The 26,331-nt window shown below is 39.0% G+C and overlaps 1 protein-coding gene across 8 annotated transcripts in view; it reads left to right on the forward strand.

The window, feature by feature from the left end:
• The window catches only part of ptprfb (protein tyrosine phosphatase receptor type Fb), a 213,093-nt gene that overhangs the window by 73,246 nt on the left and 113,516 nt on the right, over nucleotides 1-26,331 (forward strand). For 7 of the 8 annotated variants that reach the window (XM_089131383.1, XM_089131381.1, XM_089131382.1 and 4 more), the window contains exons 2-3: nucleotides 8,887-9,056; nucleotides 25,206-25,351. In XM_089131383.1, coding sequence (XP_088987509.1) covers nucleotides 8,960-9,056; nucleotides 25,206-25,351 — 243 coding nt within the window. In that variant the 5' untranslated portion in view covers nucleotides 8,887-8,959. Of the gene's footprint in view, nucleotides 1-8,886; nucleotides 9,057-25,205; nucleotides 25,352-26,331 lie in introns of those variants that run through there. The other variant, XM_089131380.1, reaches the window with a different exon arrangement.

The following is a 26,331-nucleotide window of genomic DNA, read 5'->3' on the forward strand; positions in this document are numbered from 1 at the left end:
TTAAAGTACATCAGCTAAAATACAATTGGCAGGTTCTTCTTTAGGTATCATTTTAAAAATGATTATATTTTGAGTGAGAGGTTTTGCCTTTTGTTTCAAAGCGGCCCTTCAGCTCTAACGGGAGGGAAACAGTGGCAATATAAACCCATTTTGCAGAAAAGCACATTGACTTTGCTTTGGAGACGAGGCCATGGTGGCTCTTTTGATCTTGCTCCTTTCAAGTGAAACCCTGGGTAATTTGCCTGTCGCGGTCAAAGTGAGTCACAAGCTGTCAGAGAAACCCTTTATGCTGAAGAGAGTTTCAGTGAAAAGCAACTATCAGGCTAATCCTTCTCTTCTTCCTCTCAGCTTCGCTGTGCACTGCCTGTTAGTTAAAACCATCGCCAAGTTGGGAAGAAACGTATAACTTCCTCCGCCTGAATAGAGGGAACAGAACACGTTCCCTTACCTGTCGCTCTTACTGGTGGGAAGCAACACTACATGTTTGGATGATTCATCCGTGAATGCTAATGGAGTTGCCCAGCGTGCCTCTATGTTGGATTCTCTTCAGAAAGGCAGCTAATAACCCATATCAAGTCTGATCTGTCTGGCTCTTGGAAGCCGGGCCTCATTTAAATTCTGTCCCCTGGTCACAGACGTGTTCAAGAAGCAGCCACTCGCCACCTCGCCGGCCTGCGGTTTGCTGGTTTGTCTTGGACAGGAAGTCTGTTAGTGCTTGAATTAGCCTTGTGCACTCATGGCAGCCGTCCCTGACGTCTGCTGCCTTGTGACATAGCCTCTTCCTCCCCATCGCAGCTTGTTCTTTTACATTTTAAATCCGGAGCCTCACGAGACAGATAGGGATATGGCTCCATCTGCCACAGCTGTCTGTTGTGTAGCCGAGAGACGGAAACAGAGAGAGGCAGCAGACCCCACAGTGAGATGAGACCACAGCTTACCCACACCTGTAGGACTTGCACAGCAGGAAGCAGAAGTTTGCTGAATGGCAGTTGAATCACGAGATTTGCTTGTTTGCGAGTCCTTGAGCCAACCTAAAACCAGATTCGGTGTTTCTCCACTTCCTGATCTTCATATCCAGCTGTGTAAATGGATGAGTTGTACCTGTGAAATCTCATTTGCCTTATTTACTGCATAATTAGAGGAGATAATGACTCCCAGGTTAAACTGTATTCCCTGGGCGAACCTATTGTTTTCATCCTTCAGAATGTTCCCCCCTCCCTTTGAAAATTGGTGCAGTGTATGTTAGCAGACCTCCTACAGTTAATACCATCTTTGTCTAAACGCGGAAAAGGACTTAGCCTACACTCTCAGGAAACTAGGGCTGGGGTAAACGATCATTAATTAAACGATTAGCCGAGCGATTATTTTATCGATTAGTCGACTAATCTAATTGGACAATGAATATAATGATTATTATTCTGCTGCTCGATTAATAAAAAAAACATAATTATCTCAAATAAATACCTATTTAATAAACACCTCATATAACTACAGTAATATTTACATTAAACAACAGTAATATTTCATAAAACAACAGTTTTATACAGCAAAAAAAAAAAAATCTTCTGCTTTACACAAAATAAAATAGAATAATTTTACTGTTATACAAAATGAAAGGCCCATAAGAGTTACTCCCGCCATTTACCCGCGCTTCCTTGAATTTCTTCACTTTGACATTTAGAGCACTGGCAGAAATCACAATGCGTCAATGCGCGCCGCGGGCCTTCGCGATGCTTTTGAATTAAACAGTCAGACTCCCCTTGTCGGCGCCAGTCCGCGAAGGGAGAATCCAAGGCGTCCCGACGCGAGCCGTAGCTGTGGAGATCCGCGAGAAGGGCGGGTGGAGAGGGACGACACCGAGTGAAACGATGTGTGTGTGGCGAGCTGTTCCTCCGGGAATCGTGAAAAAAAACCGAAATTTGCGTCGACGCAAAAATATGACGCCGACATCATCGACGCCCCACTACATACCTACAATAGGCCTTGCATTCTTTCCAGCCAAGGAGTAGGGAGTTTACACATTATCATTTTTTCACAAACTGTGACCAGAAGAGCAGCATTGTGAACCAATTTCTTGCCAAAGGGTTGTGTTTCAGAGCTGGACTAGTCTTCAAGAAAGTCACCTGCATTTGTAGTTGCTAACAGCAGACCTTATTCCAGGTTCTAGTGCTCTGTTTAGGAGTCACTTCTCTGAAGATTGATTTGATCTTAAGTTTTCAGATTGCAGTTTGACTTTGCAGCTCTCGCTCTCATGCTGCGTCTTCAACAGTGATGGAGGACTTGGTACTGGTAATACTTCAAGCAAAACACTACAAAGATATATTTTACTTCTGAAGGTTTTTAATCTCCTATAATGACTGGTTTAGTTCAAGGGATTTTGTAATACATTGATCAGACAGCTTGGACCTTTGGCCAATGACAAACGCTTGGGTGTGTCTAATGCAAACATGTCCAACATGTATGTTATGCTCGCAGTATGTTCTGTCTCACAAGTGTGCTGTAGATTCCGGGAGATTTAAACTAATTTGCGGGCATCAGGGAGACGACTTCAATGCAGGAGTGACTATCAATATGCGGGAGACTTCCGGGAGACTTGGGATGTCTGTTAATCTTCCTGTTTAAAAGCAAAATATAATTTCTTTTTACATTTGGTTGATTTTGACTTGAAATATGAATTGTAAATATTGAAATATTGTTTTTTTTTACAGATATTTGTGAAATTTACTGCTTTCACATGAAAACAACTTTTAAAAAATGCCAGATTTCATATTTAAAGAGGTAATTTGTTCTAATGAAGTGTTTCATTCTTGTGCTTATCCAGTCTCAGGCAGTATTGATTCAGGTGTCACAGGTCTCTGTTGACATGTCTTTTGTTTGTTTGTGTGTGGATTGAGCACCGGTGCCGAAGCTGAGGGTAAACTTAGCAGGGGATTCAGAGGCATTCTGTCTCGCCGTCGTGTTTTGTCCGCTTTGATTGAGATCGCTTTGTGTTCGACTCCAGGTTTATAATCAACTAAATTCTTTGCAGTCTTCAACAAATATAACCTGTTGTACAATTTTAGTTTATTTTTCTTTCTATAGTCTTCAGTAATTATCACCTGCATTACTATCTGTTCTATTCAAGTCACTCTGAGTTCATGTGCAGTATCTTGGGTCATATTTAGCGTTTTCATTAGATAAGTAAAACAAAAAAAAAAGTTGTTTAATTGCCCGTGTCTCTTATACATCTGCGTCATTCCACATGAAGCGTTTCCTCAGTGTATTTTGCTGTGTGTGGTATTATATCTCATATAAGTTGAATAACTTGGCAATTGATTTGTGGCTGGAGGAAGAAATGAGAAGCCTTTTGGTTATCTTGAATGTGACAGTAAATCTCCTTGTTATGTCTTCTACAGAGAGCTTTTGCTTTATTTTATTGGCGTTTATATTGAATAAATGAGTGAGCTGCCTGTCACCACATCTGATGCCATCTATCTAGGAGTCAAATGTGATTTCAGGCTCACGCCATGACAGAAGGTCTGAAGGAACGTTTGGTCATTCACTCTCTTAAAGCTCGCTCTTCTATTTACGTCTCGTGTGTACTACTACCGTGTCAATACCTCAGGCCTATGCATATTTCATGAGTCAAATTACATTCCATCTCACTGTACTTCATGATTAATGTAATGCTTTATTATAAACAAAGAACTTGTATAAACACTCACAATATTCTTGGTGTTGCTAAATAAAGCTGCACTATTAAATTTACTGATATGAAATTTGTATCCAGGTAATATGATCAATGATTTTGTTCGAAAACTGATAGTAGAACTCTCTGCCAAAAGTAAAAGTAGCAAAATTTGTAATAATTTGTAATTTTACTAAATTAACATTTTGAGATTTATCGAAGAGGACATTTAACCCAGAATTCTGCTGAATGGTAGAATTATTCATTTTTCACTTGGGCCGTTATATCAATCATCCAGAACACTAGGGTTGGGTATCGAGAATCGAGTATCGATTGGAACCGAGACTAACTTTTCGTTTTTCCCGGAATCGTTCAAAAGTTAAAATTTCGATTCCTAGTTTCGATATTCACAGTCCGCCGAGCGGAAGAAGTAACCGCTGAACAACACCAAAGAAGAAGCATCTACCGGAAGTGTTGGCATAACCGCGCGAGTCGAACATGAGTAGCTTACGTCGGCGGTCCAAAGTGTGGCTTCACTTTTCTAAAAATAACGAAATCTCGGCAAAATACAAAATTTGTGACAAAAGGAGTATTTGTGACAGAAGGAGTATTTCCTTCCGAAAGGCCGTTGGTTAGCAAGGTTAGCTAAACTTTTTTGACCCGGCCTCTTAAAAGAATCGTAATCGAGAATCGTTAGGAACCGGAATCGAAACAAGGAATCGGAATCGGAATTAGAATCGTTCAAATTCAAACGATACCCAACCCTACAGAACACCCTAGCATCGACATAGCAATACCATGCCATCCTGAAGCATTTTGGTGGGGTGTTTTGGCACAAGTATTTCCTTCATAAAATGACCATTTGTTTTGCTTTGCTATTTTTACCTTCAATAAAGATACCACTTTATTAATGATATTGAGCACAAAAGGCGGTTATAAGCCAAAGTTGAGCATGTTGTTGTTATTTTGCAGCACAGAACTCAGTGAAGAGAAGCAAGCACCAAGTAATTTGCTCACTTTCCACTTTTATTTGATTTCATCAGAGTTTTACCCTCTTATGTTCGCTCTCAAAGTTATCTCTGACTTGCTCTTGGATCATATGTTATATCAACTTGTCAAAGTAGGAAATATTGAACTTGAACATCCACATTATAGTCAAAGCACTGACAGGCTTATGTCGGGAGCCATGGCCTGTGCTGTTTACGGTGTTGGACGATTTTCTCCAACACGGGAGTTGTGGGAAGGACTCCGCTTTATCTTCCCTAAAAGACGTCAATACGGTTGTCTACACAAGGCCCTGCCATAGATTCTCCTGTTGTCTTTATCTTTGAATGGGCCATTAAGGGAAAAGCAATCACTGGCGCCGGAGTGGTTGAAAGGAGATGTGCCTAAAGAGTGACAAGGGGAGAAGCGTTTATTTATCCTTGATGCTATGAACACAGTGGGCTCAAGACGAGATTCCTGGGGCTTTCACACTGATGAGACCGTAAAGGCAGGAGTAATGCACCTTCACTTAGTTTAGATGGCGTTTTAGCATGTCACAAATTATGTATAGTTGCTAGTCACAGTTATGTCTTTACTATGTTTTTTACTTCTTGAGCACAAAATCAGCACATTAGAATGATTTCTGAAGGATCATGTGACACTGAAATAAGTGTACACCTTGGTAGTGTTTGTTGAACTGCCATTATGCTGATTTGAAGGTTTTTTGTCTGGATGGGAAGATGACTGAATTGCTTTATCAGTAATGAGAATTTGAAGGGAAATATGTGCTTAATAGTCATGACAATAATTCCATGATGAAAAAAAAAAGGAATGTTCTTAAAATATGTGTAATTTACTTTATGCAAAGAAACAAACAATTCTTTTATTATTTCTTTTGTTTTTTAGTATAAAATGTGACTCTTTTTGTCTTGAACGTCCTTGCAATTGTGTGCATTTGTCCCCTTGCCTGTATACTTCTTCCCAATACACTTTCTGAATGTTAGAGCATTTGAACATAAATGTCTGCATGTGATTCAAGATGCACATGAATAACTGCAAGAGCCATTTGTTCAATGATGATCCTAATTCATATCATAATCCTCAATAATCCTCTGTATTCATGCTAAAAGCACAATACATTTGAGTAATGTACGCCTAGTAGCCTATTTTTCAAAAACGAAACCGTGACTTCTCAACAGTTATGACTGTTTGATTTGAGTTTATTGCTCAATATCACTGCTCCTTGGGTAAATCTCACCTGATGCGTACATTTTCTGTGCTATTGTGCTGTTATCGGTTTATTTACCTGTTCTGTTCGTAACCCCAGCCTGAACAAACAAGTCAGGCGTGGTGCGAGAGCTTGGTGATTGGCAGGCAGGTTTTAAATGATTGGTTTTTGACTTAAGAGGTATGTATTAAAGTGAATCAGTTGGCTAATCCTTGCAGTGTTTTCAAAATGTAGGTCATGCTCGAGGCATGATGCTTGTCTCATTTTTTCCTCTCTATTGGTGACCTTATCAACTGATTTTATTTGATATGCCTCCAAAGGTAGTAAAAGGCTTATTACGAGAACGATTGCCGCTGTAGCTGTACTAAAACCCCTCTAGGTGTTTTGGTATAACCGAGCTATGACTCAACATGTACGTCGTCTCTTGTTATTTTAGCAAACAAAAACCTCTTGTCAAGAAAGATTAACAAAAAGCCTTTTAGATAGAAAAATAAACACACTTTTTAAATGCCTCCCTGTTAGGATCTGTTTGTTCATCGTTTCTCTTGGCACCATCTCACAAACACGGCAGCCAGGCGTATCTGCACGCATCCAACATGCATCTGAAATCAGCTTGTTAGTAATTGGCTAGTCAACACCTCCTCAGGTGTACTGAGTTATACTGAAGCCTTTGTTTGTGTCTCGTTCACATTCTTATTAAAATCACAGACCTCTCTCACAGTGTGGAACAAATTATTAAATGGACGAGTGAGCACGTCCACATCAAAGTTGCAGACGTAGGGTTTACAGTATATATGTGTGTCCAATTAGCTGAACTTTAGAGTGCTTTTTTGATCCACTTTAAAAAAAAAATAAATTCTGTCATCATTTACACACCCTCAAGTTGTTCCAAACCTGTATGAATTTCTTTCTTCTGCTCAACACAATAGAAGATATTTTGAAGAATATGGGTAACCAACCCGTTGATGGACCCCATTGACTTCCGTAGTATGAAAAATAAAATACTTTGGAAGTCGATGATGCCCATCAACTGTTTGGTTACTGACATACTTCAAAATATGTTCTTTTGTGTTCAGTAGAAGTAATAGTTGGAGTCGCACTGAACTTGAAATGGTCAGGAGGGTGTAGTTTCCCCACACCGACTGCTGAAAGGCCCAAGGTGGGTAGTTTAATAAACGTCTTACACCGATAAGACAGTTAGGGAAAGCACAACCAGCAGCATTACTACTTTTAGTTATCCATTATTCACTTGTTTCTATACTGGTTACATTATTTTAAACATTATGCTACTGAACAATGATGTTATTTTTCTCAGTTAGCTACTCCCTATATTTTTCAGCAGTGTAACATAGCTCAGCTGTTTTCAAAATAATGTAGCCAGTCTAGTAACAAGCTAATTTTTCCAACAAGTAGCAGTGTAGAATTCAAAAAAAAATGCTGCATTGCTGTTTTTATTCAGAAATTGATCTGAGGTAATAAACATGCATTTTCAAGTTGTGTTGGAAGTTCATGGAATCATTTGATTCAGCAAATTGGTTCATTCAGATGTCCAAGAATGTTTCAAAAATGTAGCTTTGTTTTCAAAAATGTGTAGTTCTCAGTAGTCGAGTCGTCGCTTAAAGGAGAACTCCGGCGCAAAATGAACCTTTGGTCTAATACCACATTGGTACCTAGTCGACTGTTCTCTGAGATTTGTTTTCATGATGATAATCGAATGTAAAGAGTTTTATCTCTAAAAACTGTTTAGCGTATACGCTAGTATATCGGGGCATATAATAAGTAAAGAGAAATCGCTAGTTAATACCACTAACAAGGCTCAAAATAGCCCCACACTAACACAGAATCATAATGAGGGTCCCTACATGCAAAACGAAGCATGGAGAACGTTGCAAGTGTACAGACCGTTTAATAAGAAGATATTTTATAAAGACAGTTCACTTCGTGTATATAGGCAGGAGCCATCTTGGAAAACAGTCTTGACTAATCGAACCACGAACGACGTGCCAAGTGTGCTGAACTGTATTTCAGCGAACTTCTGAACTGTATGAATGGTATTTGTGGTTCATATATACTAGCGTATACGCTAAACAGTTTTTAGAGATAAAAGTCTTTACATTTGATTATCATGAAAACAAATCTCAGAAAACGGTCGACTAGGTACCAATGTGTAATTAGACCAAAGATTCATTTTGCACTGGAGTTCTCCTTTAATAGTGTCCTTTAAAATATTACAATATTTTTATCGAAAAATAAATATTTGCTCTGTTTATCGTTACCCTTTTTATTATCGTATTTAGCGTTAACTCGAGTTTATATTTATACATTTATAGACCTTTTTTCAGGATAGCGCCATATATCATTTTTGCCAATTGTTCAACTAACGTCCTTTAATTATAGCATTATAGTAAATGCTATAGAGCATTGTTAAGATCACAGCCTCATTTTTATTAACATGAAACATTTTATCCCAAGCACTTTACTGTACATTCAAAAATCATTTTTAATATATATTTTTATAACATATTGTCTGTCAATGTATTTAGCTGCTTGTTGTCAGTATACCCCTAGTGTAGTTGATTAGGACTTGAATTGTGACAAACTGCAGTTTCAACACAACTTCCCCTATATTTTTGCAGTTTCCTAGTCCTCTAATGTTGTGAGCACTGATTTAAACCAGCATTCATCCTTAGGGAGCTGTGTGTATGGCTATACAGTAATACCGCCACACTTCAGGAGATCCAGAGCCATCTGTGTAGAGCCACTTAATGGGCACCTTTAGCGGCGGCCGGTTATTGGGAATTCCCAATTCTCTTCCGTCCTTTTGATATTTAGCTAACCGGCAGCAGATTATGGGTTTGGTTTACTTTGATAAAGGAGCGTTTGCTTTCCTCATTAACCCTGTTGCCCCTTGGCAGATCACTCAATTCATCATACCTGTACCGTCTATATGCTTGGTTGTCCTACCCTGAATCGAATGCTAACGCACGCTTGTTTCTGTGTTCCGCAGGTTTTAGTCTATGATTGTGTGAGATCTGCGTGAGCAGAGCGGGGATCGAGGGGGAGCAGTGCCAACCTGGAACATGGTGCCTAATATTTGCATGTCCGTGCCCCTCCTGCCCGTTGGGCTTCCTCTACTGCTTCTGCTGAGCTGCGTGCAATTCTCCTCTCAGGCGGACAGTAAGTACAACACTCCAGCTGACTAGTCATTTTTTTCCCCCTGTGCCTTTTCCTGTACCTTGTGAAATTGGAAGTGCGTCGCATTGTGGAATTGTTTGCAGGCATGAGTGAACACACTAATACTTCACACGCTTGGCACGAAATGAACCCTAAATTCCAACAAAACATTCGCCACTACCCACTGGTCTGTTCACTTGAACTTTCCCCGGCCTACTCGCGCTTAGATGAGCGATGCATTTCTATGTAGCCGTGGATCAGAAGGCAGTTCTTCTCGTGAGCCACTCTGCTTCATTGTCCTTGTGAATGAGTGTGCGGATCACCGAGATGCACCGTGAGTGACATGGCAATGTTGCGGGTGCCACGGGTCGAGCTGAGTTCAAGGCTCAGTTCTGGCATGGGTCAGAGAGCCATTTAATTCACCATGTGACCCATCTGCACCGCTGTCACAAGGCTGCTGTAATTCCATTAGGCCTCTCTCTCTCTTGCGCGCACCGGCTCACTCGCTGTCTTTCTTTTTCACTTGCTGCGTTTAACCTTTAAATCGTTCAGTTGTTCAGAGGCTTGGCTTGCATAGGCTTTCTCTTGACTCCATGACTTTGTGATTTGAAATCTTGCTTTTTTTTAAAATGATCTCCGATGCAAACGAACTAACTATATTTCAAGAAATTTAAAGAATCCCTTTAGTAGTTCAAGTTTTTAGAATCCAAAACATGTCATCAAATCAGTTTTTCTTTTCCAAATTTAGATTTAAACTCAACATGCAGTCAAAATCGACCTCTTTATGCCTAAAAAAAAAAGGTTGATAATTACTGATAATTTACTGTCCATGTCCTTCTTTCTTCAGTCGAAAAGAAATTAAGGATTCCAGGATTTTCTCCATATAATGGGCTTCAATGGGAACCAAACGGTTCAAGGTCCAAATGAGAGTTTCAGTGCAGCTTCAAAGGGCTTTAAATGACACCAGGCGATGAATAAGGGTCTTATCAAGTGAAACGATCGCTCATTTAAAAAAAATTCAAGTTTAAGTTTTATAAGCACAAATGCTCGCCGTCGAGTCATGACTCGATGGGTCCTAGATAAGACCCTATTTCATCGTCTGGTGTCATTTAAAGCCCTTTGAAGCTGCACTGAAACTCTCTGGATGACATGGGGGTGAGTAAATAATCAGGAAAAGTTTTTTTTTAAAAAGTGAACTACTCCTTTAAACGGTTAGTTCAAAAATGAAAATTCGGTCATTATTTACTTGGCATTCACAGAACCAATGAGATTTGTTCTTAAGTGTCACAGGTACAGTAGAGGTTCTGTTTATATTTGCTGATCAATATTTATATATGAATAAAAGCCTAAATGTATCATCTGTTCATCATATATGCTTAGCTGTCAATACATTTACTTTGGAACTGTGAAATTAGCAAGCAAAATGTAGTCAATATGTCAATAGGAATCTCAATTGAATTTTTATTGAATCGATTGAATTGAATTTTGTTGCATCTACCAATATAAAGCTGCTTGTTTTGGAAGTGTCCTCTGAGTAAGAGGTGCTTTGTGCTCCTATTGACAATGGACAATGAATCTACTTTGCCTGCAAAATTTAGCTGATTTATCACTAATATGACTGCGCCTTTATCCTCCTTTTTTCCCCTCCTTGATTTTCCTGTTTTAAACTGAAATACATTGAACATTGGTCAATATTGCTGGTTTTTTTAATTATTATTTATTACCAGAATCGGTTTCGTCAGATATTAGATATTTAATTGTTCATGCCCATTTGGCCTATTTTTTTACATTTGAATTACCTTTCCGTCATCTAACGATCACTTAAAGTTAATCTTTAAGAACTGAAAGTTTAATAAAACCATTAAATGTAAATGAATTATTAGCCTATACTGTAGTGTACATCATAATGTTGTGATGCCTAAATTTACTGGTAGCATTTTAAGCAATTGATTTTATGTTTTTAGGTTATTATTATTATTTTTTTTTTAGACAAGAATAGTGTAAAATTTTTAATAGTGTAGAGTTTTCACCAACAGCAATGTTGTAAATAATTCTTGGCTTTAATTCATTATAACAGCATCTCTGTGAAAGACATCACCTTACAGAATTAAAATAAGTTACTATCATGTTGACTTCATGCCACCTGGATGAAGACCGTCGTCACATTGTGAATAAACATTACCGCATTTTGCTCATTGCTGCCATGGGCTTCATGTCCTTTGTTCAGTTCTCTGCATGTTTGCGTTTAGCGCATTAACACGGCACCCCCATTAGTGTCATCACATGCTGCTGTTGATGGTTTGAGAACAGGTCTCCAGGTTTCAGACACTAAAATCCTAGTGTGATCCTGCTCTACGTTGACATTATTTTGGTATAAATACTTTTTTGAAGATGGTTCAAACAAATAAAAGTCTATAAATAGAGGGAAGGTTAAATATTGACTACCACAAATGGTCTTTTTTGTGTTGTTGTCTGTAATCAGAGAGGGTTGAGTTGCTAAACATGAAAGAACTGGCTTTGCAAGGCTCTGAATTATAGGGCAGTGGAGCCAGAACTACAGGGTGGGGCGTCGTGAACGTCGATCGCCATGGTAACGGATCCTACCGAAATCAGACGGATGAAAAATTAAGGCACTTTCTTATTCTGAGTACTCAAAGAAGTCAAGATTACTCAGATTGCACAGTTGCTCCTGCGAGGAGACTGAGGGCTGTTCCCCGAGTCTTGTTTAGGTGTTTATGTCTCATTTGTGTGATTTTTAAAGCCACCCAAATTGCTTGATTGGGGTCTTCATAAGTGCTTCATAGTGTCTAGGGTTTACATAACAGTCTTCTCAGTCATTTTAAGAAGTGGGTTTTCCTCTCAGCTGAAAGAAGTAAACTAATTAGTGACTGTCTACTCTAAATGATAAATAGGAGATCCTAAATTTAGTCAAAATACAAGAAATTTGAAGTGACATCCATTCATCCATCCCTCTTTCTCTGTTTGCCTGTCCGTCCATTTCTCTGTCAGTTTTTTTAATATCACTCCAAAAAAATGGCAATGTTTTGTGGTGTTGGAAAAATAGCTTCAAGCTTGTTGTTACTTGAAAAGCTACTGTTTTAAAATGTCAAACTACCTTCATGGCATGCTACTGAAAATTTAGTTCAGCTAATAGCATCACTACTGTTAAATGAAGTTACTTGCCAACACGTTTAGTGTTGGGTAGTGTATTTCTAAATCTACAAGCCTTTATTAAGTGTTTCTAAAGAATGCTTCTAAAAATATTCCCAATATAAACCATAGTTTCTTCAGTCTTTTTGCATTTTTTGCTGATTTAACTGCTCTGTTTTCTGATGCTATTTGTCTCTATATGCTGCAAGAGGCGGTTTATATTGATCCCTTTTCTATCCCATCACTCCCAGCTCTCTAATGGCAAAAAGGTTTGCGACAATTTAAGTCTTTGAGCAATATATGAAGGTGCCTTAAAAATGCCATCTGAAAGTTAAAGTGAAAGCTTTCATTTTTCTCCCGCTTGAGCTAATTCTTCGGTACGAACTAAAAAATGACAACCTACACATATGGCCTACTGTTAGCTGAAAAACGCTTTCGAATGAGGACCCTTTACATTTTATCTTGAAGCGCTATGTAGAAAACCACCTCTATAAATCAATTAAGCGAGCTTTTGTTTTCCCGGCGGGCTAGGCAGGGCCGACTGGGTGGTCGGCGGCAAATTGGATTGTGTTTTCAAGTGTCCATATGGTCACTGAGTGAAATTGACAGGAATAGAAATTGATTCTTTTTAATTAAAAGTAACCGTATCCTCAGTCGAGTGGCACTTGCAAGGTAATTTTGTTAGTTCCCAGCTGTGGTCCTTCAATGACAGACACCATAGAGGAGATGGCGAAACGGAGAGAGCAGAAGGTTTGCGTAAGGCAGAACGGCAACATCACAGCGATGAATTAAAGGACTGGTCAGCGGGGGTTAATGATGTGAGATTAATAGCTTAATTACTATGGCCGATCGCAGGGCGAGAGGCAGATCCCCAAACTCTCAGCTGTGGCCAGGATACAGCGCTGTCATCTGATGACAAGATCATCCAGTGTCCTTGACTGAAGGACAGCCATAAAAGCTATTTGAACCATCATACACATGAGTGTGTGTACATCCTCCCATGCCACTTACACCTTATAAAATCGCTGCTGTGAGGATGACCTCATCATCAAGACAAGATTAAAACCAGCATGCATCACATGATCACAGATGTCATGGAGTGTCTTCCAAATATAATTTAAACCTGGAAATAAACTTAGGAATAAATTTAGAAATGATGAATGTCATATTAGGGGATCTCAAAATGAATATCCATTTTTCATATGGTAGTTTACAATGCCCATGTTTCGTTTTAAATGTGTAAATATTAATTTACACAAAATGGTACAGTCTCTGTTGATTAGACTAAGAATATCAGTGCATTTCTTATGTTTCAGACTGTACTGTATGTCCTTCCGATTATAAAAAGTATGATTTTTTTTTTTTCATGTGGTCTTTATCACATCTATATTTTGAGGGAAGAAAACATCCACAGTTAGTGCACTCAAAGTCCTTTTAGGCAAGTCCTGCCACTCGGCCGCCATCTTGGCTGCTATTTCAGACTAATAAGACCAGGCTCCTATCTAAATGAATGGGCAGAGAGTCAGAATTTCACTTTCACTGGTGACGGGACATAAAAACTGCATGTATAGAAACAGCAGTGAAGTATGCTAAAAATCGCTGAAAAAGTTTGTTGACTTTGCCCCAAAATAAGCTTTAAAACGCCCCTTTCCCCACTGGTTATACGTTTACTATGCATACGCAAGGATTCTCGTCTCCGCTGTCGCAGACATCAACTGTGCGTATGTGTTAGTGCTGTAGCGGCGCGCCAAAATTGCGTCGACGTCATATTTTTGAGTCGACGCTTCTTTATTTATTTATTTTTTGCATGTTCCCGGCGGTACAGCTTGCCACACACACGTGGGAGACCGAAACATTGCAGAATAGAGGACGAAGACAACTAGAAGTGAATGTGCTATCCATTAAATGAATCACACACAGTAAACAAACCCCTAAGAAAAAAAATTGCAATTTAGATGTGCAAACTGGGTGCCGGTGTGGTGAGACGTACAAGCTCGGGCAGATTCGGCTTGAAGACGTACCCGGACGCGGCGCCGGGCGCGCTGTTACAAAAAAGGACACACAGCCAGCCACAGTCTTCCTGGTCTTGCGCACCCAACGCATCATTTTTGCCATGCGCACATTCGCACTCGTGCGGACGTGTCGAGTAAACAAGGCTTTACTCCGTGTCAGCACGCGCTCTGATCAGTAGGTGCACAAACCTCTCCCGATTCATATCCAGTAGTAGCAGCCTCCGATCGCACCACTAACTCCGCCTCCGTTTCCCTCCTCAGCTGATATTAATATTTAAACATTCTCTATGATAAAAAATGTTTGTAAAAAATATTGTAATAACATGGTTTTGGCGGTTGTAGAGTTATAATGATGGTGTTCAAATACATAACATTAGACTAACGTTAGCCACTGTATAGTATCTTGATTCAGTATGCTAATATTTATTTGAGATATTGTTTTTTTATTAATTGAGCAGCAGAAAAAAATTATTTATATTAGTCGTCCATTTAGTGATTAGATTAGTCGACTAATCGATAAAATAATCGCCCAACTAATCGTTTAGTTAATAATCGTTTACCCCAGCCCTAGTATGTGTCAGTGGAACCAGACGATAGGCTTACATGCTTCCCGGCTTGACTGTCAAAAGCAGACGATTGGCTTTCCAGCGGGAGGGGCGGGGCATGTGCATACAACCGCCATCTTTGGCGTTACGTATTTTCCCTATATAGTTGTATTGAGGATTTAGGAAGTGGCATGTCTCTGTATAAATTGTCTCTGGTGCACTCTGCATTTTGAAGTTGCTGTATTGTCAAGAATCTTCTCCAAGAGTCTCTGTACAACATATGAGAAGGGTTGTGGGGGCATTTCGGCTTGTTAATATCCATAAAGAGTTTTTTATGTAATCACAGACATGAGAAGCTAATCACGTTAGTACAGACTTGTGTCTTAGAGCTTATGACATTTTGTTGTGGGGAATTGACGTCCCCTGCTTCTCATCAGCATTAAAGCTGGCTTCTCCTCATCCTTCACTGACTCCCATCATAACCTTTTTCCCCTCCCCTTTATGCTGACCCCTTAATTGTCAATGACTAATGTTCTTTGTTCTTTTACAATGTGACCCACACACTTGGCTTGTTCAGGCCTCCAGGATTGGGCAGGCTGGCAATATGAACCACATTTTATGTGTTGATGTTCTTCTGCCTTTCGTGAGTTGCTCTTCTAAACAGCTCTGGAACATTCTTGCAGAAATATGGACCACATGTTCAGTTCATGATGCCTGAAGTAGAATATTTTGAATCCCCCCTGAAAATCTTTTTTTTTTTTATTGTTGTTTAAAGCTGTTTCACCAAACTTGAAGAGCATTTATATTAAATTACCTGTTTGGGAAAACTTGGCCAGACTGTTTCCATCTTGGATGATGCTGTTACTGCCCATATTTGGTATTGCCTGCCTACCAACTCCCGGCATGCTATTGGTATCTAAATGAGATTTGAAAGTTTAACTGTGCGTTCACACCAGACGCGAATTAATGCGTAAAATACTTGCCTACCGCGTCTAGTTATACGCTTGAACACTTTGAGTCCATTCGCGCGCCAAGAGCGAAATTGACGCGTGTAAAAACAAAAGTTTGAAGTGAAATTTACACACGTCACACGCGTCAGAATCAAAGCCATCTTCTTTTCTGTTGATCGAGCATTCGAGTTCAGATTTGTCAACTCGGGCTACAGGCGCGAATTCGCGACAAACGTGTGAATGCACAAATAGCACTAACTAAATCATTCGCACTTAACGCACCAGACGCTCAGTTCGCACCATTCACGCGAACGAAGCGTATTCATGTCTACCGCGCCGTGCTCTACGCCTCATTCGCACCGCAGGAATTTTTCACGCGCGTAACGCGTAAAAAATATTGAAAAAAAGATTGAAATCACTTGCGCCTGACGTGCTATTCACCACCATAAAGGGATAGTTTAACTGAATATTACATTTCTGTCATTATGTACCCATCCTTAATGTTGTCAAATGTCTATTTCTAAACATATTGATACTGAAATATCAAAAACGGTTCCAATAGTCTTTTCTTCAAAGCTTATTGCTCGCAAATGGTCAAATACACGTTCTTGGTGAATGTAAATAGTTGAGAAAGAAAATGGTTGATGTTTAACAGTATATTGGATCTGTGCATAAACTTTTAAAGTGACAGCAGCCTAATATTCCTGCTGGTGTCTGTCAGGTTAATCAACGAACAAAAGACAGAGCAAATCACTCTCTGCTCTTGACTGATAACTTATGTAACTTTAATTGTAAGCATTAATCTGTATTTAATTTATACAATGAAGACTATCCAGTGTTAACTTCGGTAATAATTCTTATTCTACATTTAGACCCACGTGAAAAACTCAAAGCCATGTTTATTTCATTAGTTTTTTTTATTCTATTGTATTTATTTGTTCTATCGTTTGCAATTTATTCTATATGTTCTTATTTTATTGCTGACTGTTTACTTTATACTTTTTAAAATTTAGTTCAAAGTATAAAGTAAAGCCTCCCTTTAATAAAACAAATCCGATATATCCGTAAGATATTTGTACAGTAGTCTAATGGTATACATTTATTATTGTAATATTACGGAAAGGACAGGCTTTTGTCCTAAATTAGCATATTGCACCCTTGGAGTGTTTTGTAGTTGTGGATCTGCTTTGGTGAATTCATTTTAATGAACACCTCTGTCAAGTTCAGGTCCATTTGTGTTCAGATCCCAAAAGGACTGTAATTAAATTTTCACTTGACACATGGTGTGAAAGTTTAAATGCTCCAGACTTGTAGATAAGGGCTGAGGTAAAGATGTATGAGCTTTGAGTGGGGCCTTTATGTTGGGAAGCTGATTGGTTTGGTTATTTTGTGTGAGAGGGGCTTTGATTGTGATTGATGACGCAACCCATAACGGGTCTCCATTGATCCAGCATCTAGACACTGATCTACTTTCCAATCCTACATCCCTGTCCCATGTCCATCCCCCAGGGGCACCTAAGCTTATTCTGCCCACCCTCCAGTCAATGGCTCAGGCTGTGCAAATGTGATGGCTGCCCTTTACCTAACAGCTTTAACAGGGCCATGCCTTCCTCCTCTCAGCTGTCCCAGAGCTGTTTATGCATGAAGATGAAAAAGACTTTCAAAAACTGCACACATGCACACTCATTTAATATAAAAGGATAATATGATATTCTTGGAATATTCAAAACTATGAATGCATGATATATTGGCCAGTATTAGTGACATTTTATTTTAGTAGTATTTTAACTTTAACATGATTTTTACATTTTAGATGATGTTTTTCATCTAATGCTTAAAATTTATAATAAATATATTTAAAAATAATATAATGTATATAATGTTATTTATTCATTTATTTAGCTTTTCCCACACCTGTAGTTACCATGCTGGGACTTTTTGGAAAACAATTGAAAAGGGCATGAGATTTAAAGCTTGTTTGAAAAATTAAAGTAAACCTTCCACTGTAGCTGAGGCTAGAATATTTCTCCTGCAACACACCATCCACCAGATGAGTCCTCTGAGGAAAACGCTGGGTTAACGCGGATTACGTGCAGGTCGTAGCAAATAAAGCGGACAGATTTATGACCATTTATGTTTGTGTCATAACGACACCCTTCGGTAACGGCGTACCTGCAGTGCGCAGACTCCCGAGGCTTTCTAGAATGGTCTCGGGCGAACACTTTGGATTAACCTTTCAAAATATTTCCAATCTGGTGATATTTCATGGCTCCTTAATCTTTCATTGTGCCTGGCTGCCTTAAGCGTTCAGAGTCACCCAGAACTTCCTGTACCTTCTGTCTTATGGAGTTCTGCCTACAAACCAGCCGTGATCCTCACTTTTCTGTGTTCCCGTGCAAACATTCCTCTTGTCCCTCTGCCAAAAGCGAGGCCCGGATGACACCTGCCTATTGTGCGAAAGCTTTCTGTGTGCTATGCTCATCATAACAATAGCCCTATGAGAAGCAAGCTGGAATGCACTAGCATCTAGCGCCTGGTTTGTGTTTTAATATTGATGGCTCCGTCTAAACAGGAAGAGTCAGAATAACTCTATTGTTCTATCATGAGGGCCGAATAATGAGGTAGTAACGATATTCCCTCATGATTGGCCATCTCGTCTTTGATCCGATATCATGTCGACAGTGGGAAAGTGAGATAATGAGTCACGGCTTTGAAGACTCCAGGATGGGCACCGGTTTAAAGGCTGAAGTAATGTTAAACCGCCTGGTCATATGATACAGCTTACCCCTACTAACAGGAAGCTCTTTTTTCATCAACTTGTCAAGACACATGAGGGAACATTGAGCTAATGCTTTTAGTAAATGATTTTTTCCCTCAATGGCTACATGTGTACCGTCCACCCAATCTGTGTAAGAAAGACATTACTTAATCTTCATTTCTGTCAGTTCTGACTTCCTTTTTTTTCTGTGTAACACAAAGGAAGATATTATGAATTAAGTACTGGTCAATGCGTTGAACCATAAAAAAGACATACGCATTATGAAAGTACCATAAAAGTAATCCGTACAAGGCATTCAATAACTTGTGATGAAAAGACCAACATTTACAATCTAGACTCATTTTGGAAAAACGTGCAACACTCCAAAAATGTACCTATATACACTTAATTTTGCATCTGAAATGAACACTAGTGGCAATAAAACACCAACAACTTTTATTCATTTATACACAAGTTTTGAGTTCAGGGGAAGATTAGCGCACAATACTGTAATCATTTCTCAATAATGACCTCAAAACACTTTTACCATACTTCTTGATTTATGAACAAATACATTTAGCTGTTTGCATCACATAATCGGCTCCATATGCATGGCTTTTATAGAGTAAACTTGCACTCGTGATTTGGAGTAATTGTGCATGAATCCATAAGGAACAAGTTTTTGATAAAAGGACTTGAAGACTTGTACAAGCAAGCTAAAAAGGCATGGTTGCTTCAGAAAACATGTTTTTTTTTTAATCTCACGTTTGCTTTTTTAACACTATAGTGTAGGTGGTACATTATTTTCAAAAATTAATTTAAAAATACAAATTCGTACAACGACCAACATAATGAAACTTTCCCAGATTCACATTCATCTGCTTCAGATAAAATGCGATTTTAACATGAATCACTGGATATTTCACTGTGACAGTACAAGATTCAACGTTATATAATTTTCCAGAAATGTCACCGCAAGCAGGTTTTTCCAATCAGCCTGTGTTGAAAATGCAAGGTGTTATTCATTGAAAACTACTGTGAGCGGATCATTGACGCAGGATCAAGAATCACACCAGTCCGATTCATGAATGAATCCACAACTGGCTTATATTTGATTCAATCTGATTCAAAAAGTATGATTTGTTCACATCATCCCAACATTTAATTGTATGCGAGTAACAGCTTAAATCTCTCGCACCAAACTATTGTGTAACTTCAGAGGACTTTAGTCGTGGACTACTTTTAGTGTACTTGTGTGACTGTTCTTGAGGCCTCATTTACTTTCATTATATTTTAAAGAGTGTCCTTCACCATTTCTTCTCCAAAGAAAAAGGTTTGGATTGACACAAGGGAGAGTGAACGATGCGAGTAAACAGTTTTTGGGCTGAACTGTCCCTTTAAGATAATTCTCCAGCAGTGTCTTATGAGGAAACCCATTACTTTAATGCTCCTCACAGAGGGATATGCATAATTGTGCTCAGAATTTGTGTTCCGCACATTCTCCTAAATAATTTAATAACATTAGAAAGTGGCGCACTCAACAGCAGCCTAACACTGTATCACTTAGAGAAAGAATTCCCACTGGGAATGGCTCTTCCTTTAGTTTTTAGTGCCTTACTTATCCAGTCGTTTGTTTGTCGAAATTCGTCGGCCCATTGAATTCTGCGTTTCTCTCAAGGCCTGGAAAAGCAACGTGTTATTAAGTTGCATTTCAAACAACTTTCACAGCCAATCGTCTCTTTTCCTAAAAGCGTACCCAATTACCCGTTTTGCCGCAGATGCCACTGCATTGGATTTAGCGGGGGAATCGTGGATGTCAATAAAGGAAACTGGAGATATTAAACTGATAGAGCAAATAACTGTCTTGATGTAGAGTTAATTGAAAGCAAAATCCTGTAAAAGGTCTAAAACCCAGTTAATGGAGAAGTTTCACTAAAACAACCGCAGCTGATAGCATCGGACACATTTCCGCTCAGAGCACAAGTGAAAATGATAACTTGCTAATCTATTATTAATGAGAACGAATGGTTGGCTCCCTGCTTTGTGTATTGATCCTTGTACTCAATCCGGATCGGGTGTTTCTGCGGAGCGGGAATGCTGCTAATTGCTGGTGTCCATTTGTCGTCTCCACTCTAAAGCCTCTTTTCTTAAAAGCTGTATAAATGCTTAAAACATTCCTACAAAATTCAGATGCATTTTGCAAAACAAGTCTCCTCCAGGGAAAGCCTTAAATTACCCATCTTGAAAATTGACGTAACTTCAAGACGCGAGCAAAAACGTGTTCGCCAGTAAAAGTAAAGTTCTTTCATCTTGATCAGGAATTTGCTGCCCATTTGCCGTCCTCTCCTTACACTGGCCACATGCTGGCTGTCTAAAGCACGACTCTAGTCTGTAGGAAATAAATGTCAACAGGTGTCCAAGGCCACCTGTTCTGGCGCCTGTGGATTTATTGAGTTGGTTAATACAAAAGGACTGGGACGACAGCAGAGCCACCTGGGAGGGCAGGGCCCGGTCCCTCTCATCTCCTTCTATGACCTGTGTTCTCAACAGAGTCTCTTTGAGCATCAAGTAACCCCGAGCCCTGAACCTCTCCTCTGTCAATTCACAAACATGTTGAGGGCACAACTGCACTACGTCAATCTGTTCGCTTTGAGACTTTTGAGAGCTCTACAAATGTTTCAAGAGCACCTTAGATAATGTCACTAGCCAGTCGAAAGGTTCTTTTGATTAACAAATCAATCAGAATGTACCATAAACATAACTAATCTGGTTTAGACTGGACTAGGCTTTCTAGTCATAGGTTTTTCTTTCTTAAATTTGGAAATGTGGTTGTGTAACTGAGATTAATGCTCTGAGTTTGCTATCAACACTTAGTGATCCTATAATTAAAAGTATGGAAATATAGAAATAATGGTTATGCAAGTGTCTGATAATCAGTATGTAGAATATAAGTTAAATAGTTTTAGTTTCAGCTTTTTGACATTGTGTAAATGTTAAATAATTATACATACCACATATACAAAAGTTAGCGGTAAATATGTCCTTTCTCAAAGATCAAAGTTGAAATTGTGAGAATATCAGTAAAAATGATCTGTTTCTCTAGACCCTTATTATCTGCCTTTCCTGTGGACCTCTGTGGTTCATTCATGCATCTCATGTGCTTAAAGTCTCAGCAGTTTATATGTACTTTAATTTGAAACATGTGCCCAGATGGGCTAATGCCCACTGATCCTTGTTCGTAAACAAAGGGAACACCACCGCCCACCCCCCAAACAGACACACTCTAATAGAAATGTCATGACCGATGTTAAAGGACCCTTGAATGTCTAATCTCATGCTTTAAATCACACGCATACCCAAGAATCCATGTTTTGGGAATTCCCAGCAAGTATACTGGAGAATCTTATTGGGGATTTACCCATTAAACTAGCGGTAGCAACCCATGATGGCTGCAATGAGGAGGCCGTTGGCCCCCAAAACTTCCTTTCCACCCTCTTGTGTGGGTATAATGGAGATAAAAGTAGCCAGAAAAGCTTTTATAAGGGTATGCATTGCTCTATGGTGCCAATCAAAACGGTCTCCAGAGGAGCCGGCACGTAAATGTCATTTAAATGTCAGGCCAGCCAATACTCCTGTGGGTCATAAGGGTGCTGGTGTGGTACACAGTGGCTTAGATTTTACAATGGATACAGGTGCATACACACACAGTTGTGGGCGTCGTCTTCTCTTACAGTATATAGCTCTGGTGGGGGTTGCAGTATGTCCTAGAGCAAGGGCAACCCAAGTCTCCCCCGGCACACTGTAGTGATGTCTGCTAGTCAGTACTTCACCACCCTATCTGTTATGTTAACTAGGTATTGATTTTGTTTTCTTCAGCAGTCCCCTTCTGATCCTAATGTATAAAGGAGGAAGCGATCTCATCGTATTCCCCTGGCTCGTTCCCTCCAAGAAAATCACAACCGCATGTAGTCTCCTCACCGCTGCAATTTATCTCTCCCTCGACTAAGAGAGGATTAGATTCCCACCGTGGACCGCCCGCTAGGACACCGTGATCTATTCCAACATGTCCTGTGGTTCACCGGAGATGTTTCACTGTGATAATGGATTTTGCGTCGTCCTCCTAAATGAGATTATCAGAAATCATGGGGTTGATAAAGTGAGATAAGGCTAAAGGTGGTTTTCAGGGTCTTGTTGGTGTAACGTATTTACAGACGTGAATCCGTGCTCTATTGGATCGAATAAGGTTGGGTTTTTGATCTGAAGTCGTTAGTGAATGATGCTCTGGGAATTGAAAATGCAAGTGGTACGTATAGTGTAATATTTAATAATTCACCTTTCACCCGCATCACCCACTATTTCCACAGAATGTTGCGCAGTAGCTGTGATTCTGGCAAATGTCTTTAAAAAACAAGCCATTACATGTTTGAAATGACTCAGGCGATGGATGTGGGGTTTTATCTTCGCTGGCTTGAGCAGTGGTGAAACTTGTCCCATTGTTGTTTGTATTGTAAATGCATGACAACAACGCAGGGTGTGTGCGCTGTTCTCCCAGAAAGCCATGAGCTGCAGCGTGCTCTGACTTGGCCTCTTAAAAAAAATGGTTTAGCTACTAGTTGTTGAAGCCATATCATTGCCATCGTTTCTCTTTTTGGATACAGAATGAAATGTTTTCATCCTTTCCTGAGACTATCTTTGGCTGTTGAATCACAATGACTGTGTTTATTTTGTGTTTTCTAGGACTGCCATGTTCATACTTAAATTTTGTGCGATTATAAAAAGTAGCAACACATTTTGTCAGTTTAAAGGGTTAGTTCACTTTGAAATTAATTTTTGACATGTTTTAGCTTACCTCAAGGGCATCCAAGATGTAGGCGTCTTTGTTTCCACGTTTTTTTCAATTTTGACATTTTTCAGTCAAACCGTTGTTGTCTATCAGTCATACACTGGAGGCAAAGGGGGTCCACCAAAAAGCATGCACAGAGAAGTCCAAATTAAACATGATTTAATGACTCGTAAATGTAAGTACACATTGATGGCCTAAGACACGAAACAAGCGTTTTTTGTGAGAAAACGAACAGTATTTATATCGTTTTTACCTCGTGTAATCACAGTGACGTCCAAGTGATCTGAATCAGTTGTGCAATGTCCAACTGAACCGAACTGAATCAGTTCAATGTTACGCTGGAAGTGATCGCTTGCGTGTGGCGTCACTCAATATTTACACTGAGATTTCGGAAGTTTTGCCTTTTACTAAACAAATTTAGATATACCGAAATCGTCTTCCAATGCGGTTTCCCGTATATCTAAATATGGTCAGTGAAAGGTAAAACTTCCGAAATCTCTGTAAAAACAAAGAGTGACGTAGGCGCGCAAGCGATCACTTCCAGCGAATGTGCAGACCGAAGCGTCCGTGTCGTCAGATCATTTGATCATGGCTATGATTACAAGAGGTAAAAACGATATAAATACTGTTCGTTTTCTCACACAAACCGCTCGTTTCGTGTCTTAGGCCATCAATGTGTCCTTACATTTACGAGTCATTAAATCATGTTTAATTTGGACTTCTCTGTGCATCCTTTTTGGTGGACCCCCTTAGCCTCCAGTCTATGACTGATAGACAACAACGGTTTGACTGAAAAATGTCAAAATTGAAAATACTGTGGAAACAAAGACACCTACATCTTGGATGCCCTTGAGGTAAGCTAAAACATATCAAAAATGAATTTCAAAGTGAACTATCCCTTTAACACTTACCTTGCTTTATGATTGAATAAAAATTGTTGACAGTTAAATGTATGCAATTGATGTATATTTAACAGGGATGTCAGTGTTTAAACTTCAGTGTGGTTTCAGTATAAATAATAATAATGTGCCAGGGCTAACAACGTGCTGGGCGTCAATAATTCTGAATCAAACTGGTATTTACTGTATCGTGATCTCACATAAAAAAGAGAGCACACATACTTATTCAGTCACGCCTGCTTTCATTTATTTGTGATCATAGGAATGCACAAACCAACTCCATTATGGCTGACATTTAGAAAAATATTGATAAAATATGCTTACTTCACATTTCTTTAGAAAGAATAAGTGTTTTAAATGTCTTAAATGTTGAGATAACATGGGAAATGGTGTTGACCCTGCTCAGATAAATGAGCATAACAACTCCTCAAGCCCCAGTTGGCCCTCGTTGGACCAAGGTATTCTTTGGGCCAAAAAACATGGCTGTTGGCCCCAAGGAGGTCTGACCAAGCCCAGAAGTGGCGGTGGAAACGTGACTGGCCCTGACACGCACCAGCACACTCACTTTTGGCCTGGCAGTGGAAACATGGCTAATGGGAACAGTTTGTTAATCTTTTATCATGTTCTTGGTTTTATAAATAATCGTACAAAATGAATGTGCTAAATTGAAAGATCTAGACGGAGTGTTCTCGAGACGTTTAACTATTTTTTTAGTCTGGACATGACGTCTTAACTCGCTGCTTATGACAGCCTCATTGACTTTTAAAGGGTTTTAGCGAATGTTTAAATTAATTTTAAATAAAAATAAGTGAATAAAAAGCTATCATACAGAGAGCATGGGACATTCTGAGAGGTATTAGGTGACTTGAGGGTGAAAGTCTCTCTCAGGTTAACTGAGTTCCAGTTTAAAGGATGCCCGTTCATAACTAGTTTAACAAAGTATTTTTGCGACCACAGTCCAGGAACTAATTTTTTTTTTCACCTCACTTTTCAAGGCTTGCCAAATTTCATCAAATCTCCAGAGGACCAGACAGGGATTTCAGGAGGAGTGGCATCCTTTGTGTGCCAAGCAGCGGGTGAGCCCAAGCCTCGGATCACATGGATGAAGAAAGGAAAGAAAGTTAGCTCCCAGCGCTTTGAGGTGACTAACTGTCTTTCCCTGCCTCTCCTTAGCATGTCATTGTCTCGTCATGATGCCTTTCTTTCCATCATCAGGCATTTGCGCAACACTCTTAATTTTCTTCTTGCGATCTTATGCTGATATATTCTTTTATGGTGCCCTCAGCCACCTCACACCCCTCTGTGTCGTCCCTCTATTCCCTTCGCCCCATTTCGTGTTCTGTCTGTGTTAGGGTTTAAGCTGAGATCTGAATGTTCCTCTTCATGGTTTAGGGTCAATATGAAGGCCCAATATTGTTCAACAGGGAAATGGGCTGCTTAAAGAAAAATAGCTCAGCAAAAAATAAACAAACAAATAAATAAAAAAATAAACCTATTAACCTTTCACCTATTTAAAAGCAATGCTTGTTTGTTTGTTTAAAATCTTACAAAAAATAGTATTTGGACACTTTTGAAAAAATATTTGACCAATTTCAGGAAACAAATATTGTTAAATGTTGTTTATTTACCCATTTCATATACATATATATATATATATATATATATATATTTATAAAAACATTTATATATATATATATATATATATATATATATATATAATTTTTTTTATTTTTTTATTTTAGAAATAATAACTGTGACCCCAAAATACTTTAATTAAATAATTAAATACATAATTTATTACATAATATATAATTTACACTTAAAATGTCACACTTAAAAATGTAAAACCAAACCAACTCGTATCTAATTACAAACATTTATATATAAATGTTTTTATCAAATGTTGTCAGAATAGAAGGGCTGTTAACGTTAATGCGTTAAAGTTTGCGATGAAAAATTAATAGCTTTCAATTACACTGAAATGTTGAATGGCTATAATGAATGTTTAAAATGGGGGGGGGGGGGGGGGGGATTTTAATGAGACATCAATAGCTGTATTAGTATCAGTGATACTGGTCTTCATTCATAAAAAGATACCATTAAACAAGTATTTAAAATATA

Source organism: Pimephales promelas, chromosome 5 (assembly GCF_988280905.1).
Source record: "Pimephales promelas chromosome 5, fPimPro1.hap1.1, whole genome shotgun sequence".
Classification (NCBI taxonomy): Eukaryota; Metazoa; Chordata; class Actinopteri; order Cypriniformes; family Leuciscidae; genus Pimephales; species Pimephales promelas.